Source organism: Crotalus tigris, unplaced genomic scaffold (assembly GCF_016545835.1).
Source record: "Crotalus tigris isolate CLP2741 ecotype Arizona unplaced genomic scaffold, ASM1654583v1 scf7180000017791.1120302, whole genome shotgun sequence".
NCBI lineage: Eukaryota > Metazoa > Chordata > Lepidosauria > Squamata > Viperidae > Crotalus > Crotalus tigris.
Genome location: NW_024096638.1, coordinates 1,082,722 through 1,099,585, shown reverse-complemented (window position 1 = coordinate 1,099,585; position 16,864 = coordinate 1,082,722). Strand labels below are relative to the sequence as shown.

General features: G+C 45.2%; 1 protein-coding gene across 2 annotated transcripts; it reads right to left on the bottom strand.

Annotated features, from left to right (window-relative positions):
• Positions 1-939: 939 nt before the first annotated feature.
• LOC120307578 (lysophosphatidic acid receptor 6-like) lies at positions 940-11,922 on the bottom strand. 2 transcript variants are annotated; one of them, XM_039342458.1, is made up of 2 exons: positions 11,460-11,922; positions 940-2,594 (listed from the first exon to the last, which is right to left on the bottom strand). In XM_039342458.1, the coding sequence occupies exons 1-2, from the start codon at positions 11,472-11,474 to the stop codon at positions 1,536-1,538; spliced, it is 1,074 nt and encodes a 357-aa protein (XP_039198392.1). In that variant the 5' UTR covers positions 11,475-11,922; the 3' UTR covers positions 940-1,535. The 2 variants fall into 2 exon arrangements, with proteins under 2 accessions (XP_039198392.1, XP_039198391.1); XM_039342457.1 differs by lacking the exon at positions 11,460-11,922 and adding an exon at positions 10,897-11,142.
• Positions 11,923-16,864: the final 4,942 nt, after the last annotated feature.

Here is a 16,864-nt window from a genome sequence, read left to right as displayed (position 1 = left end):
TCCTCATGTCTTCTCTAAACATACTATATATCTGGGAAGGAAATCTTTGATCCTCCAGATAGGATTGAACTACAACTCCCAGAGTCCTATCAGCAGGTATTATAGTTCAGCAACACCCAAGTCAGTTCCTCAGCTCACTTTTCAGTGCAGGACTATATTGCTTACAAACATCACACTGTCCTCTAAGATTACCAGAAGATGGATCTAGTTTGTGCCCCTTCTTTTCATGTTACTGTGTCAGCCATATAAGACAACATCATATAGATCAGGATTACTTTTACAGAGAGAGAGAGAAAGAGAGAGGAAAGAGAAAGAGTGAGAAGAGAGAGAGAGGAAAGAGAGAAAGAGAGGAAAGAGAGAGGAGAGAGAGGAAAGAGAGAAAGAGGGAAGAGAGAGAGAGAGAAAAGAGAGAGAAAGAGAGGGAGAGGAAAGAGAGAGAGAAAGAGAGAAAAGGGAGGGAGAGAGGAAAGAGAAAGAAAAGAGAGTCAGAGACCCTTTTGACATCTAAAATGAAGATAACACTGCATATATCCTTTTTTACCTTTATTTTATATATACACACACAAGCACACACACACACACACACACATACATACATACATACATTAAAGGTAAAAAAGGATATATGCAGTGTTATCTTCATTTTAGATATCAAAAGGGTTTTGCGGTGTTTTGTTTTCGGTGGGAAACGGGTCCAAGTGGCTCTTTGAGTGTTTTGGGTTGCCTACCCCTGCCCTATCCCCTAACCCTAACCCTTAAACCCAACCCAAACTACCCCTTAACCATAACACTAGCCTTCACCCTGACCCTAAGCCTTAAACCTAACCACTTTTTTCAGCGCTTTTGCCAATATCTCAGCACGCTACATTTGTTTGAAAAATTTTATTGTCACCACATAAATTGTAACTACATTATATGCAATGTTTTCCTGTTAATTAGCAAATTGCAGCTCATAATATTCCTTCTGATTTTTTTTTTTTTTTTTTTTTTTGTCCTTACAAACATTTTCTCACAAAAATATTTATTTTGGAAGGCAGCCAAAAAATAGTAAGGGCAGGGTTTGGGATTCAGTCATTCTGCCTCATCCGAGGACCTTCCTTTTCCTCCCGTCAAACAAGAGCCTGGGTGGGACTGCCAGATGAGGCCACAAGTGGTTCCAAAATTAAAAGCCTCATATATCTATTCTGCCCTTTCCACTTAAAAGGGTTTTGAATAAGAGAAATAATTTGGACAGCATCTATCCTTTCCCTATACATTCCCAGCATACTCAGCAGAGCAACCCCACAAGAAGAGCCTCACGTAGGAGGGAGAGAAAGGAGAAGCGGTGGCCCGTCATGGCCTTGGGCAGCTCAGCCCGGGAACCAGGGAAAGGCGGATAAGCGCCACTGCCTTGAGTCTCCTTAGCTCGCTCATTTCCAGTCCGTTCCTGGTATAAGCACCAAGTTCACACCTGTGTAGCAATGATAAACGTCTCCATTCCTCTCATGCAGTGGGAACAAGGCAGACTGTAGGGTTGAGGGACAGAATTTCTCTGCTCACTGCTCTGTGCCAACCATTGTGGTTTCTCCAGAAGACGAGGCCTTGCTGGCAATCAACCTGGGCAGCCCCAGAGGCCGCTGGGGGCTCTCTGGCTGACAACAGGTGCACTTCCACCAGCCGGATTGCCGGGCAAATCGCTCGGCCGCAAAGTAATAAACCAGTGGGTCCAGGCAGGCATTGAGGCTGGTCAGTGCCATAGTGATGCGACGAGCCACATAGGTGGTGCGGATGAGGGTGCAGTCACCCAGGACCCCCACACGGCCTAACGTGTGAACCAGCTGCACGATGTGATACGGTGCAAAGCAGACCAGGAAAACGCCAAGGACCACCATCACCGTCCGCAGGGCTTTGCGTTTGGCTGCTCGGGAACTTGCCTGCAACCCAGGGGAAGTCAGGAGACGCCAGGCGATCAGAGGGTAGCAGATGCCGATCAGAAGAAGAGGCAGCAGGAAGCCAACCACAGCAGCAAAGATGCTGACGCCCGAGATGCGCCCCTTCCAGGAACTGGAGGAGAAGTTCTCCAGGCATGCGGTGCGGCCATCAGCAAAGGAGCTGGTCAGGGGCCCACGGAGGGCCAGGAACAGGATGGCCGCAATAAGGATCAGCCACACCCCCAAAGCAGCCCCCAGGCGGTAGCGCAGCTGCCGGAACTGGAGGTGCTTCAGCGGATGGACCACCGCCACGTAGCGCTCGAGGCAGATGCAGGCCAGGAAGAGGGAGCTGCCATAGAGGTTGGCAAAGAAGAGGCAGCCGGTGATTTTGCAGAGGGCTTCGCCAAAGGTCCAGTTGTTATGGCGGGCATGGTAAGCGATGCGGATGGGCAAGGTGAGCACAAAGAGCAGGTCAAGGGTGGCCAAGTTCACCAGGAAGACATTGGCCGGGGCAGTGGCCGACCTGGTCTGGAGGAAGTAGCCCAATACAAAGAGATTCCCTCCCAGGCCGAGGAGGAAGACCAAAGTATAAACTACAGGGAAGAGGATGTACTGGAAGTCTGCCCTCTCCAAGCAGGGAGACGTGTTATTGGAAGGCAGCTCCGAGTGGTTCCATGGCGGCAACTGGAACAGAAAGAAAAGCATTGAGTGTACATTTTCCAAAGCGCCTGAAGGCAGGACAAGAAGCAACGGATGGAAACTAATCAAGGAGAGAAGCAACCTGAAACTAAGGAGGAACTTCCTGACAGTGAGAACAATTAACCAGTGGAACAACCTGCCTCCAGAAGCGGTGAAGACTGGACAGCCATTTGACTGAAATGGTATAGGGTTTCCTGCCTGAGCAGGGGGTTGGACTAGATGACCTCCAAGGTCCCTTCCACCACCACCACCACCATCATCATCATCATCATCATCATCATTATTATTATTGTTACATTGTATTTCCTCCAACTTAGAACACTTTCCAAGACTGGGCTCCAGTACCTGAAATGAGGCATTGGTGGCGGCAAAATCTGAGGAAGGGAGAAATGCAGCAACAGCAGCAGCAACAGAGACACTGCAAGCTAGAGAGCTCTCTGATCCCTGAAGCTGAGTGGCCAGCTGAGAGGAGCAGACCAGACAGCAGAGCTGAGTCCACGGGAAAGCTGAATGGCAGGCCTCACCAGAGCAGAGACGAGCCCTGAAAGACAGAAGAGAGCTGGCAGAGAAAACAACAAGAGGCCGGAGCAGCGAAAAAGGGAAGTGAAGGCAACAATCAAGTTTGGGGTCCCAATAGAAAAGAAAAAAATAAATAAAAAGGAATTGGAGCTCAAAAACTTTTTAAAAAATAGCGGGAAGAAAAGGATAAATAAAACTATCATAATAGTAAGAAGGTTAAATAAAGAACAAGGCAGAAAAACGAGCACAAACAGGCAGAAAAAAGGATAGGGAATAAAATAGGCACAATTACCTAGAACAGAGAAGAAGAAATAAGGCAAAACACATCCATCAACCAAAAAGAGGGATTTTCAAACAACAAACTCATGGAACAGGTGACATACTATTGAGGAAAGAGAGTTTATAATCCAATTCTGTCTTTCAATCTCAACTCCAATAATTATCCAAAGGTCCAACATTATCAAACAGCTCCAATTTGTAATCCAAAAGGTCTGTTACGTAAAATTAATAATCCACAAGGCCTCCCCCAAAGGGAGTTGCCAAGAGTCAGATTTTTTTTCTGTTTCTAGATAGCTCTTGAAGATTATGATCTATAATCCTAAAGTTCCCCATAAAAATAAAAGGGGAAGAAAAAATTTATAATCCACTTTTCTGTTTCAGCACCAACTCCAAGCAGTTGTCCAATAAACCAAGATCATCAGTCAGCCCAAAATTATAATCTTCAAGGCCCCACTATTCCAAGTTAATAATCCATAAGGCCTCTTTCAAAGAGAACAACCAAATGTCATTTTTCTGTCTCTGAATAGTTCTTAATATTGCAGCTCAAGCGAAGTTTATAATCCAGGAAAGCCAGCTGGCTTCAAAGTAGTTTATATTTATAACCCATCCAGCAGAAAAACAGCCCCAAGAGTTCCTCTTCTTTCCCACCTGTAACCTACAAGGCTGAGGAGTTCAGGCACATCAACCAGCCTAGCTTGCTATCTCTGTCTAGGCTTCAAGCCAAGGTCATTCTTTCCAAACAAGGTACAGAGGGAAAAAAAGAAAAGTATTAGTGTTGTTCTTCTTTTCTACCACTAGATGTCATTAAAGATCTATCTTTCAACCAGGACTTATTTCTCAAGAGCTCAGTCAGATATTTTTTCAAGCAAATAAAGTTTCCAAGATATTTCCAAGATATTAAGTCTCCCAAATTTTTCAGTGTTAAACTTTAAATTATTTCTATTTTAGTTTTATAGTCTATTTTTCTCCACGAGATGTAAATCACCGCTATTCTTCTAGTGGGAGGGGCATCAAGACCCCCCCCCCACAAACACGCTCTTGCTTCTGGGAGCTTTGCCTTTTGGGGTTCTTTTTTCCAGGGAATTTTTTTTTTAAAGTAGAGCAGGAAAAAAAAAACAACCTCTCACCCAGTTCCAACGTGTTGCTTAATTTTGGTAGTTGGTGCTTTTCCCCTGGCTGTTGGTAGCTTCCGACTGGCTGCCGAGCTGCAGCCAATCTTTCACCAGCTGGTTTAGAGGGCTTCTTCAGATCAAACAAACTGACCACCATCAGTCCATGATCTACGAGGGTCCCTTCGTCGCCTCTCTGGGGCGACTTTAGGCACTTTTCAGGCCTCCAGCAGGGCGAAGTCAAACATGGGAGGCAGAGCCCTGCTTTCCTGCATCCGTCTCACTATGACATGAAAACTGACACCAGGCCCAGATGGGCTACCCGCAGAATTTTATAAAAGCCTACAAGATATACTAAGCCCATTAATGCAAGAAGTATGTAATGAAGTATTAGTAGAGGCCAAACTATGAAATACATGGATAGAAGCCTATATCACTTTAATATCAAAAAAAGATTCAGACCTGACTCAGGTAAACAATTATAGACTAATATTGTTATTAAATGTGGATTACAAAATCTTTGCCTCAATAATAGCAGAAAGATTGAAGAGATTTTTGATTGAATTTATACATTCAGACCAAAATGGATTTTTACCAAAGAGAAAATAAAGAACAACCTAAGAATGATCTTAGATACCTTGGAATATTACGAAATGCATCCAGGGAAACAAATGGCATTAATCTTTTTAAATGCACAGAAAGCTTTTGATAATGTCAACTGGCAATTTATGGTACAACTATTAAACTATATGGATTTTGGAGAAAACTTTATGTATAATTAAAACAATTTACCATAGACAAATGGCTAAAGTAATTGTAAATGGAGATTTTACAGAGAATTTTAATATTAAAAAAAGTACAAGACAAGGGTGTCTACTATCTTCATTATTTAACTCTGGAAGTGCTGAATAGAAATGTTAGACAGCATCCAGAAATTAAAGGTATGGAGATAAAAGATGAAAAATATAAATTACAAGCATTCGTGGACAATTTGGTATTTATATTAGAAAATCCTTTGGAGACAAGCCTTAAATTTTTGACAAAGATTGAAGAATTTGGAGAAGTAGCAGGATTGAAAATAAACAGATAAGACTAAAGTGATAGTTAAAAATCTTACAGATAAACAAAAAAATCAACTGTCAGAAAAACAGATCTCCAGGTAGTTTGTTGTTGTTAGTTGCGATGTTGTGTCCGACCCATCGCGACCCCATGGACAACGTTCCTCCAGGCCTTCCTGTCCTCTACCATCTTCTGGAGTCCACTGAAGCTCACGCCTCCTGCTTCAGGGACTCCATCCAGCCCCCTCCTTCTCTGTCGTCCCCTTCTTTTCTTGCTCTCCATCTTTCCCAGCATTAGGCCCTTCTCCAGTGAATCCTTCCTTCTCATTAGGTGGCCAGAGTATTTAAGTTTAAGCCCAGATAGTTAAAAAAATTAAATACCTGGGGATATACTTAACAGCAAGGTGTGTGACATTAAAAGAAGATAACTATCTTAAACTATTAAAACAAATAAAATCAGATTTGGAAAGATGAAAAAAATTGCAGTTATCAATTTTCGGAAGAATAGCGATAGTGAAAATGAATATTTTACCAAAACTACTTTTCCTATTCCAAACAATACCTATAAAATTTTTTTTGATAACCTAAATGCATTGATTTTGAAATTTATCTGGCAAGGGAAAAAAAGCTAGAATAAGACTGAAATTGCTACAAGAAGCAAAACAAATGGAGGATTTGGGCTAGCAGACTGGGTTCTATATTATCAAGCAGCTGTATTAACATGGTTAAAAGAATGGATAGCCCTTAGACACAAAATACTACATGACCTACAACTTGGATGGCATGCTTTTCTATGGTATGGGAAGAACAAAATCCATAAATACTTTCAAAATCATTATATAAGAAATACCTTATTTCTGACATGGGAAAAGATAAAAATGAAAATCTATATGAAAATACCAGGATGGATCTCGACAATGGAACATTTGTGCACCCAAATTTAATCAACTATGAGAAACTTGTAACATACAGAGACATTTTGAATACTGATGGGAAATTACAAACGGAACAAGAATTGGAAGAACAGGGTATTGAGCTAATGATAGCCACGCTTGCAAATGCAAGTGAGATATAAAAAAGATCAAACAGTCTTTGACCAGATACTATTGTCACCAGATGAAAAATTGATTTAAAAACTCCATAAATTTTTGTTAACTCTAAAGATGGAAGATGAACAAGTTAAAGAAACAATGATAACTTGGGCAAAAAAATTTGGGCACAATGTAGAATGAGAAAAATGGCAAAATTTGTGGGAAAGAAACTATAAAATAACAAGGGCAGCTACTTATAAAGAAAACGTATATAAAATGTTTTATAGATGGCATTTACCGCCTGCAAGATTAGCAAAAATGTTTAAAAATATGTCTAGTAACTGTTGGAAATGTAGGCAAAAGCCAGGCATGTGCTATCATCGGGCCCTAAAGCAAAAAAAAAAAAAGGTCAAAAATACACATTTGGTTACAGAAAATGTTAAGAAAACATAGATTTTAAGCCAGAACTATTTCTTTTAGGTATAATTACAGAGAACTATGACAAAAAATGTATATATTTAATATTTGCATTAACAGCAGCGAGAATTACATTTGCACAGTATTGGAAAAACTAAGAAACACCATCAGATGAAGATATAATAAGGAAAAGTTGGGATTGTGTGGAAATGGATAAGCTTACATTGAAAATATATATACATTGCTTACTGGTGTACACTGCTTAGAGAGTGCTTGCACTTAAAGCGGTATATAAGTCTCATAAATAAATAAATAAATAAAATGAAAGGGAAAGAAGATACAGAGTATTTTCAAACATGGGATAATTTTTATAAAGGGCTAGAAAAGCGGAATCGAGAGTAGAAATGGAAGTTGTATTACTATCAATGTTAAATATGTGAACCCAGACAACACGTTGTTTATTAAGCACTAAAGATTTGTAACTATAAAAACTTAATCAAATATCTATTAAAGAAAAGCTGCCCAGTATGGTCCCTGCTGTCCCGAGGGGCATCCCATCCCGCAAGAGGCAACGGCTTGACGAGGGGCGGGGCGGTAATCCAGCTTACATCTTCTGTTTCTGATGAATGTGATGCAAGAGCCCCTTGGCCAAAGCTACGCAGTGGGCAGATGGGGCTTTGTAGGCCTTTGTGGAACACTTGAGATGAAAGGAAGGAATGAAGAATATAACGGAACAAGCCAGATTAGGGAGGAAGAGGAGGAGGAACAGCGGTCTTTGGGAAGAAAGACCACGTATGTACTGAAATCTACGGATCTGAGCACAAGAACATCCAAGGCAGGGAAGAAACAAATTGGTTAATTGTGGCCATGTGCTACGGGACCCGATTACAAAACTCCCAGGGAGGAGAGGCTTAGCCCAAATGGGAAACTCCAGTTCTTGGGACCTTTGCTGGACAATAGGGCCAGGTCTCCCTCCGTGCTCCTGCTGCCGGTTTCCCTTTCCAGAAGGCTGAAGAAGGAACGAGGGGTGGATTGGGGCCCCTGGCTCTGATTCGCTGCCTGGGATGGGAGAAAGAGATCAAGGTGCACACTGGGCTTCAGGACAGTCAGTTTCAGGAAGCTTCAAGAAGTCCTGGAGGAGACCCCATGGGTAAAAAAGAATCAGGAGGGATGGGAATTTCTCAAGCAGAAGGAAATAAAGTGCAATCACACGTCTTTCCAGGAGAAGAAAAACAGGACTCAGGCTAGAGACACATTCTGGATGCATCAGGAGCACTTAATTAAGTTACAAGTCAAGAGGAAGTTACGAGTTGCTTAAAAGTTGAAAGAAAAAATTAACAGGAAATGGAAGACGGATGCAATTTCCATGAAAGCAACTAGTCTCTAATATCTGCAGAGAGTTAGGAAAATTGAAGATTGCAAGAAAGCTAAAGTAACATTTACTCCCAGTTCCTGTAGCAAAAAGAAAACAAAGATAGATGGTTTTGCTACTGGTAGAAGATGGTAAAGGAGGGGGATGGTAAAGGTGGGCTGAGGGGGGTGGGCTGTTTCTTTGCGTGAATTTTGCTTCAGATCTTGCCTGACTGCATTCATTTCTTTCCTTGTAAAAGTACCTTTTCTCTCAGTCTATGGAGCCAAAGGTTTTTCTTTTCCAGGGATTGAACGGAGGCAGCCCTGACAGGTACTAAGGCTTCACATGACCTTCATTCTGTCCCTCTCCTAAGGCAATCTAGGTCTGCACTGGCTTTATTTGGCCGCTGCCGTACCCGGCTGGCTCTCATTTAAATGACCGTCCACTAGAGCTCCCAGATCTAACAGTTACTGCTATTGAGCCAGTTTCACCTAATCTGTACCTGTACATTTGATTTTTCTTGCCTAAGTGTAAAACCTTAATTTTCTCTACATTAAAATTCATTTTGTTGGATAGGGCCCATTATTTAAGTCTATCAAGATCTTTTTGGATCCTGAGCTTGTCTTCTGGGGTGTTGGTTATTCCTGCCATCTGCAAACTTGATGAGTTCCCCTTCAATTCCCTCATCTAAGTCATTGAAAAAGATATTGAAGAGTCCTGGGCCTAAGATGGAGCCTTGTGGCACCCCACTGCTTACCTCCCTCCGTATAGATTCAGTTCCATTAAGGACGACTTGTTGAGTACAGTTTGTCAGCCAGTTACAAATCCATCTGATGGTGATGCTGTCTAGTAGACTTTTTGACAAAGATTTTTCCAAAAATGTTCAGGTTGCTGCATTCTGGACTAATAATAGCTTTTTGGATATCCTTCAAGGGCTGCCCTGTGTAGTGCATATTGAAATAAACCAAACACGAGATGACCAGGGCATTAGTAATTGTGCACTGGGCCTCATGATCCAAAAAAAAAGGTACAATTGGTACAAAACACAAAGTTGTACAAACAGTTTCCTAGCCACGACAGCCACCCATTCCTCGAGCAGGCGTCAGGAGGTCTAGGAGTCTAGGCAAACTCCAAAAGGAGAATATAAAATAGAATAAGGTCCCAGAAGGCAGCATTTTAAATATTAAGCAAAAATCAAGAACACAGGGACATAACCTCAGACTGGCAGGAGAGAAGTTCAAAAGCCACATCAGAAAGGGTGACTTCACAGAAATAGTGGAAGCTTGGAACTAACTTCCTGACGTAACTGAGTTTAAACAGGTTTGGGATTTTCCTGCAGTTAGTTTCCTATGTTTCTAAGTAAGTTTGGCATTGGGTCTGTCCGGGGCAGTGCAGTCCCATCCAGGATTAAAGGTGAGAAATCTTTGGATCCCAAAACTCCACGTATTCACAGCCGTTCCACCTTGCCAGGATTCAGTTGAAGCCTGCTGTCCCCCATCCAGACCCCCCCCACAGCTCCCCACAGGCCCCATGAAAGGGCAGCCACAGCATCACCAGGGGTGGAGAGGCAGAGCTAAGCATCAGCAACAATACACACACACACACACACACACACATACACACACACACACACACACACACACACGCACGGTGTCCCATGGTGAAAAGCAGCAGAGAGCACTGCCCCCCCCCCCGTGCCCCACAGAGGAGTGGCCTTGGGATGGGCCTCTTGCCCCCTATCCACACCGACTGGAAATAGGCCAGTCCCAAATCCTGCAGACAGGCCAGAATGGCCGATGGCATCTAAAGCCACCGAGAGGTCAAGGAGAGAGAGGATGGACCGGCTCCTCTCATCAGGGATGATCAACAAGGGACGACCAAGGCAGGCACCCTGGCTGGCAGAGCTACAGGCAATCTATTTCATCCAGGATCTTCTGGAGCTGTCAAGCAATGGCTTCCACCACCAACCCCTCCTGACATGTTGTATTAGTCATTAATTAATAATTGTTACCATTATTATCCCTCTGATCAATGCCTCACTTTTTCTGACTCAGGCTAGAAATAAGATGCTTGTGAAGGGCAGGTCTCAACTGGTCCAGATCCAACTAGCCGGAAGAAAGGCCGGTCTTTGCCCTGCCAGCCGCTCTGCCTCCCATCCCAGCCACGTTACCCTCTGTGCCTGTGCAGCCCTTGCCAAAGGAGGTCCGGGGGTGGGGGGAACTGAAGAAGCGTCCTTCTCCTTGCATTACCCACAAAATGCAGTAGTTGTTTGGTAACAGACGGGCTTTGCAAGGAGAGCAGCCTGGATGAAAATGAGCAGGAAGGAGGCAAGGGGGGGGGGTAGACTTTGAACTCAGGGTGGGTCTTTGATAAGGAAGGCACAAGATTGTGCTTCTGCAGATACGACACTGTCATTCAGCTGGGTGAATTAAATCTGGGGACTCAGCAGCGATGCCAAGAGTTTGCAAGGCTTTGATGAAGCCCAGGTTTTGGGGGGGGAAACACAAACGGTTTGGGCTTCACCTGATAAAAGGGCCAGCCGCTGCCAGGGAAATGATAAGCAATGTTCAACTTTTGAAGCATCTCCTAAACTTGCAACCTTCCTGAGGAAATTATGGCTGCTGAGAGTCTCCCCCCCCCCAGGTACAGAAAAGCAGGGATCCTTAAGCTTGTCTAGCGGCTGCAGTGGCAGCAGGCACACCTCTTCCAAGTAGCCGGCAGACCCAGAGCCCAATGAATGGAAAAGGGCCAGGGCCTTCCTTGCCCCCTTCCCCCCAAGACTCTGAAGCTGTGAGTGCTCCTTTCCCCATTAAAGGCTAAACCACACAGGGGTGGGGTGGGGGTGCTGCTATAGAGCTTGACAGAAGCACAAAGCTGGGGGGGTCACGGAGGGAGGGCTGTTGCAAGAGGACAAGGGGGGAGGCAGGGGAACAACTTTTCTTCCCAGCTGTCCATCAAAAGTGGCTGGCAGAGACTAAGCCTGGCCTGAAACCCCCATTCCACCCTCTCTTCTTCTCCGAAAAAAAATGTGGGGTCCGAGCAGGCGACCCCCCATTGTTGCCACCCTCCTTCCCACCTGCGCATACCTGTGGGAGCTCCATGGAGGCTACTGCTTCTGTGGTGGGGGGCCGTGCCAGGACTGCCAGCTGCTCCCCTGGCCTGCTGTAACCTCTCCCCCAGGTCCCCCCCCCTCACACATTCCAGGAAGGCTCGTTTTGGACCTGCCCCCTTCCAGCTCCAGGAGGGGGAAAGCCCAAGCAGCTCCCCGGTCAGCCCTTCCCTGTTCTGGCTGCTGTCGGGGAGGGCAAAGGGAGAGCTTGGTCCCCGGGCCCTTCAGACTCTCCCACTCAAATGTCCGAGTCTGAGGCCGGGGTGGGGGACAGAGACCCACTCAGCAGCAGCACCCCCTTCCCATTCACTCTCCCCATACATCCCCACCCCATTCTGTTCCGGAAGCCAGAAATGCCCAGAATTGTGCAAGAGGTCCGTGTGCACTCAGAAATTTTCTCTTTGGGCTAAAAGAGGGAAGTCCCAAACCAGCAGCAGGCAGGAAAGAAGGAAGGAAGGAAGGAAAGAAGACACATCAGCAATATCGGCAGCACTGGCCTTTCCCCTCCCCATCTACCCCCCCCACCCCCTCCTTTGTGTTCCTTTGCTTCCCCTTCTCATGAATGCAACTTAGAACCCCTGATTGTTTTCAAACAAAACTGGGTAGAAAATGTCATACTCAAACTATGGATTTTAGGAAGGCAAATTTTCATAAACTAAGCAAAACAGTAAAAAAGATAGTCTGGGGAAAAAAACCTCAAGAGAGCAAAGGTTTTGTAGCCAGTTAAGACTTTTGGAAAAGGGAGTTAGGGGAAGCATCACATCAGATGATGTGTCAGTGAAGAAGAAAATCGTCTAAAGAAGGTAAAGTGGTCGGACAAGCAACTTCCCAGAAGGAAACTGGGACTAAGGAGAGATGCTTAATGAAAATGGGAGGGAGGCCCTACAAAAAAGACATCTGCAAAACCTCTGCCCAGGAGTGTCTGCATGGGGCCAGGGAGGCCAAGGTAGAAAATGAGCAAAGGTTGGCGAGAGAGGCAAACTTTAGGAAGACAAATTCCTAGTAAGAAAACGCCCACGGAGGCGACGCTACGGCTGATTTTATATGGCAACATTTGAGTAAGGGACCAGGAGAAAGCAGGAGGATCCAAATGCTGTTCTGTCTCTGTGGAAATGGTGATTTCGGGAACAGGGCAGGGAGGAAGAGAGGATGTGCAGCTCAGTAAAGGTGCGGCAAGGGCCTTCTTGCCCAGGCAGACGCTATCAAGCCCCCAGACCCCAAAGAAACCCACCCCGGAAGATGGAAGGAGCTGACGAAAGGGTCACTTTTACCCAGGCGAAATTGCTCGGATCCGTTCTGAGTTGGAGACCCAGCAGAGCGCAGATCCCCTGGAGGGGACAGGCTTGCCCCGTTATCTGAAAAGGGTTCAATCCTGACAGACCAGAAGTGGGCCAGGTTCTCGGGCATTTTAAGCGCAGCCAATCCTCCTGGCTGGTCCAGGTGACCCAGGAGGGGACCTGGGGCAAGTCCGAAGGACGGTGCATTCCCAGCACCCTTTTAAGAGTCGCAGCTACACCCCCTTCTCAAGAAGCCTCGCCTGTACCCACCCTGCCATTCTGGATAATTGTCACTCAGCCTCTCGCCTCCCCTTTCTAGGGAAGGGAGGTGCCTTGCAGCTCCACGGGATGAGATGGATTATCTGCATCCCTTCCAGACAGGTTTCAGACCCAGAAGCAGGAGAGTAGCAATACTGGTCAAACCTCTGGATGGCCTCTGGTGGGAATAGGAAGAAGGCAGTATCTCTATCCTGGTCCTTCTTCGTGGCTTCTCAGCAGCCTTCAATACCATCGACCATGTTTGGGGTTTTTTGGGGCTTTGGGAGCTGGGGGCAGGCGCCAGAGTTTTGTGCTGGTCCGCCTCCTTCCTCTGAGGCTGGTCTCGGTTGATGGGGAGCGAGAGGTGCTGCTTATGGCCCAAGCTCTTCTGGGGGCTGCAGAGGCCTCACTGCTCTCTCCGCTCCTTTCGAACATCTCCATGAAACCTCTGGGCAAGACCACCCCTAAGCCTCAGGAGGCAGAGGATACCCCACTGTGCACCTGTCCCCGGCGAACAAAGTGATGCGCTTGGAAGCTGGATGTGGTGGGTCAGGCTTCCCACTAAGATGGAGGTGGGGCCCTCTTGTGTTTCTGAACAGGATTGCACTGCCCCAGACGAATCAGGGGTGCGATCTGGGGGACTTCCTGGACTCACAACTCCCTCTTGGGGAGCAGGTGTCAGTTGTGGCTAGGAGGGCCTTTGCTCAGCTTCATGCTGTGTGTCAGTTATGCCCCTTCCTGGACCGAGAGGCTCTTCTTTCTGTCCTGCCCTGATCACCTCCTGTACAGATTGCTGCAATGTGGCTGCCCTTGAAGAGTATCCAGAACCTGCAGTTGGTGTCAGATGCAACAGCAGGAGCGGCTTTGGGCGCTCCCAGAGTGGTGAACTGTATACAGAATTCCTCTGCTATGCAAGCAGCCTTGGCGTCAGTACGCTTCCAGGTTCCCATTCAAAGTGTTGGTTATTACCTTTAAAGATCTTAATTTCATGGGACCAAGTGACCTGGGGTCTTATCTCTGTCTGACAAGACCTACCCCATCTGGTCAAACAAGGAGAGTTAAGTAGTGGACCCTGTTGTTTAAAGAATTTTGCTGGTGAAATCTGGGAAGAGAGCCTTCTCCGCTGCTGCCCCTGCTCTAGGGAACACCTTGCTTCCTATCTGACTCTAAAAACCAAGAATGACATAGGACAGTGTTTCTCAACCTTGACAATTTAAGGCATGTGGACTTCAACTCCCAGAATTCCACAGCCAGCATTGCTGGCTGTGGAATTCTGGGAGTTGAAGTCCACATGCCTTAAAATTGTCAAGGTTGAGAAACACTGACATAGAACATGGAATAACAGGATGGGAGGGGACCTTGGAGGTCTTCCAGTCCAATCCCTTGCTCAAGCAGGAGACCTGCTTATACTATTCTGGCCACACGGTCCTCTTCTTCAAACCCTCCAGTGATGGGGCATCCACAGTTTCTGGAGACAAGCTGTTCTCACCGACTCCTTGGTTCTAGGTTGGATAATTCTTTAATGATCCTCTACCGGTTACTTCTTATCCTGCCTTCAGGTGCTTTGGAGAATAGGTTGTGTTGAAAGAAAAATGTTCATCAAGGTCCAGTCCAAGCTGGGAATAAACAAAATGAAGACTGCTTTAGAAAGAAGTTTTCAGTTTGTTGAAGAGCAGAACCACAAGATATGAGGCTCTGGAGCAGCTGACCACATGTTGCTGGGAGTGGTGAGTTTTTATACCTTCTGGGGCTTTTGAGGTTGTTTCCTGTTCCTGTCTGAGGCTTTGTATTTCCTGTGCATGTACCTTGACCTGAGTCTGAGTGTGCCTTTTTGATATTGGTGGGTTAATCTTATTATGTTTCCTGTCTGTAGAGTCTTTCTAATCTCTTTAGTTTCTAGCTTCCTGGCTCCAATTTTTCTGAAAGGATGATTGAATTTGCATTTCTAAAAGCTGGCCTCGGCTAGTTTCTACTTGGGGTGTGTGTGTGTTAGTTTCTGTCTTTTTAAATATCTTCTCCATTATTCCTTTGGGGAAATATATTCTGCCTTTTTAATATCCCCCAAAATATTTCTCTTTCTGGATTCTTCCCACAGTTGATTCCCCCCTCTTCTCTGTGGCAGCCCCTCAAATATTGGAAGACTGCGATCATGTCACCCCTGGTCCTTCTCTTTGTTAGACTAGACATGCCTACTCCCCTCAACTGTTCATCATATGATTTAGCCTCCAGAGCCCTGATCATCTTTGTTGCTTTTCTCTGCACTCTTTCTAGGGATTTCAGCATCTTTTTTGTATCACGGTGACCAAAACTGGACAGTGTGGTCTCACCAGTGCAGTATAACTAGCAATACCACTTAGACTTATATACAGCTTCAATGCTTTGCAACCCTCTCAAAGCAGCTTACAGAGTCAGCATATTTGCCCCCAACAATCTGGGTCCTCATTTTACTGCCCTCAGAAGGACGAAAGCCTGAGTCAACTTGTGACACCAAGCTTTCGCTATGTCCCTGCACAACAGCTACAGTGCCCTTGCTGACCTTAATAGGGACATTAAGGAGACAGGTAAAGGTATTTGTGAAGATAACCCAAATAAGCAGGGGATTGTGGTCCGAGATGAAGAACTAGATTTCGACAGGGAGAAGTGTGAATCAGGTATTGCACATCAGTCATGCAAGAATAGAAAGGCACCCAAAAAGAGAAGCTACCTTCTGGTAGGTGATTCAATTATAAGGGATGTAAATTTAGGAAAGGACACAGAGGCTTTGAAAGAGGTCAGGTGTCTTCCAGGTGCTACTGCCAGTAGGGACAAGAAGCGTATTTCTAAAATAATCAAGAATGGCAGCAAGGACTGTGATGTGGAGGCTATTGTACATCTTGGCAGTAACGATCTGTCCCAAAAAGATGTACTCTGTGCAGAACGATTTCCAGAGCTTGGGGAAGGAACTTAGCAGAATAGGCTGTAGGCTTACTTTCTCAGAGGTTTTACCAGTGTATAAAGAGCAAAACGGAAAAGGCCAGCGCATAGCACAATTCAATATGTGGCTAAAGGAGAGGTGTAAAGGGGAAGGCTTTGGATATATTAGTCACGATGTCAGTAGCTGGTCCAATCAAAAGATGTACAAAAGAGATGGTTTGCATCCATCAAAAAAAGGGACTGAGTTACTCGGCTATAAATTCACAGATTTTCTGGAGGGAAATTTAAACTAAACAGCGGGGACAGGGAGTTAATTGATACGGAACAACCCTGTCCCCGGCAATTTAAAAATTATAGGGCTATCAGTGCATGTAGCATAGATGTGTGTGTGGACAAGAATACCAACCTTACTATCAAGCAAAATGAAGCCTCTAATAGCGAGTGCCACATAAAGTGCACTAACCAAATAGGTGGTAAGACAATAGGGGAATTCAGGCACCACACAGGTTATGTAGAAAGGAAACACAGGGCCACTCACAAAGGACTCAAATGTTTATACACCAATGCACAGAGTATGAACAGCAAACAGGGTGAACTAGAAATTCAGGTTAATGAGGGCAGATACGATATTGTTGCCATTACGGAAACATGGTGGGATGAAACCCACACATGGAACACACAGCTAGAGGGATTTAAATTATTTAAAAGAAACAGACCAAATAAAAGAGGAGGTGGAGTTGCTCTCTATATAAGAAATAACTACATCTCCACAGAAATAGAGCACAACAATGATAAAAACTGTCTTGAATGCATTTGGGTCAATATAAAAGGGGGGGAAATGACATTGCCATAGGTGTATACTACAGACCACCCAACCAAACAGAGGAAATAGATGAACTTTTTGCTAGTCAGCTAACTAAGGTATGTAGGAAGC

Bases quoted from the DNA above. Each gene is read 5' to 3' on its own strand.
- LOC120307578 (XM_039342457.1), bottom strand. From the start codon at position 10,956: ATGCTTCAAAAGTTGAACATTGCTTATCATTTCCCTGGCAGCGGCTGG. The intron at 2,595-10,896 runs GTGAAGCCCAAA...TTTCTGTTCCAG, and splicing joins GCGGCTGGCCCTTTTATCAG to TTGCCGCCATGGAACCACTC.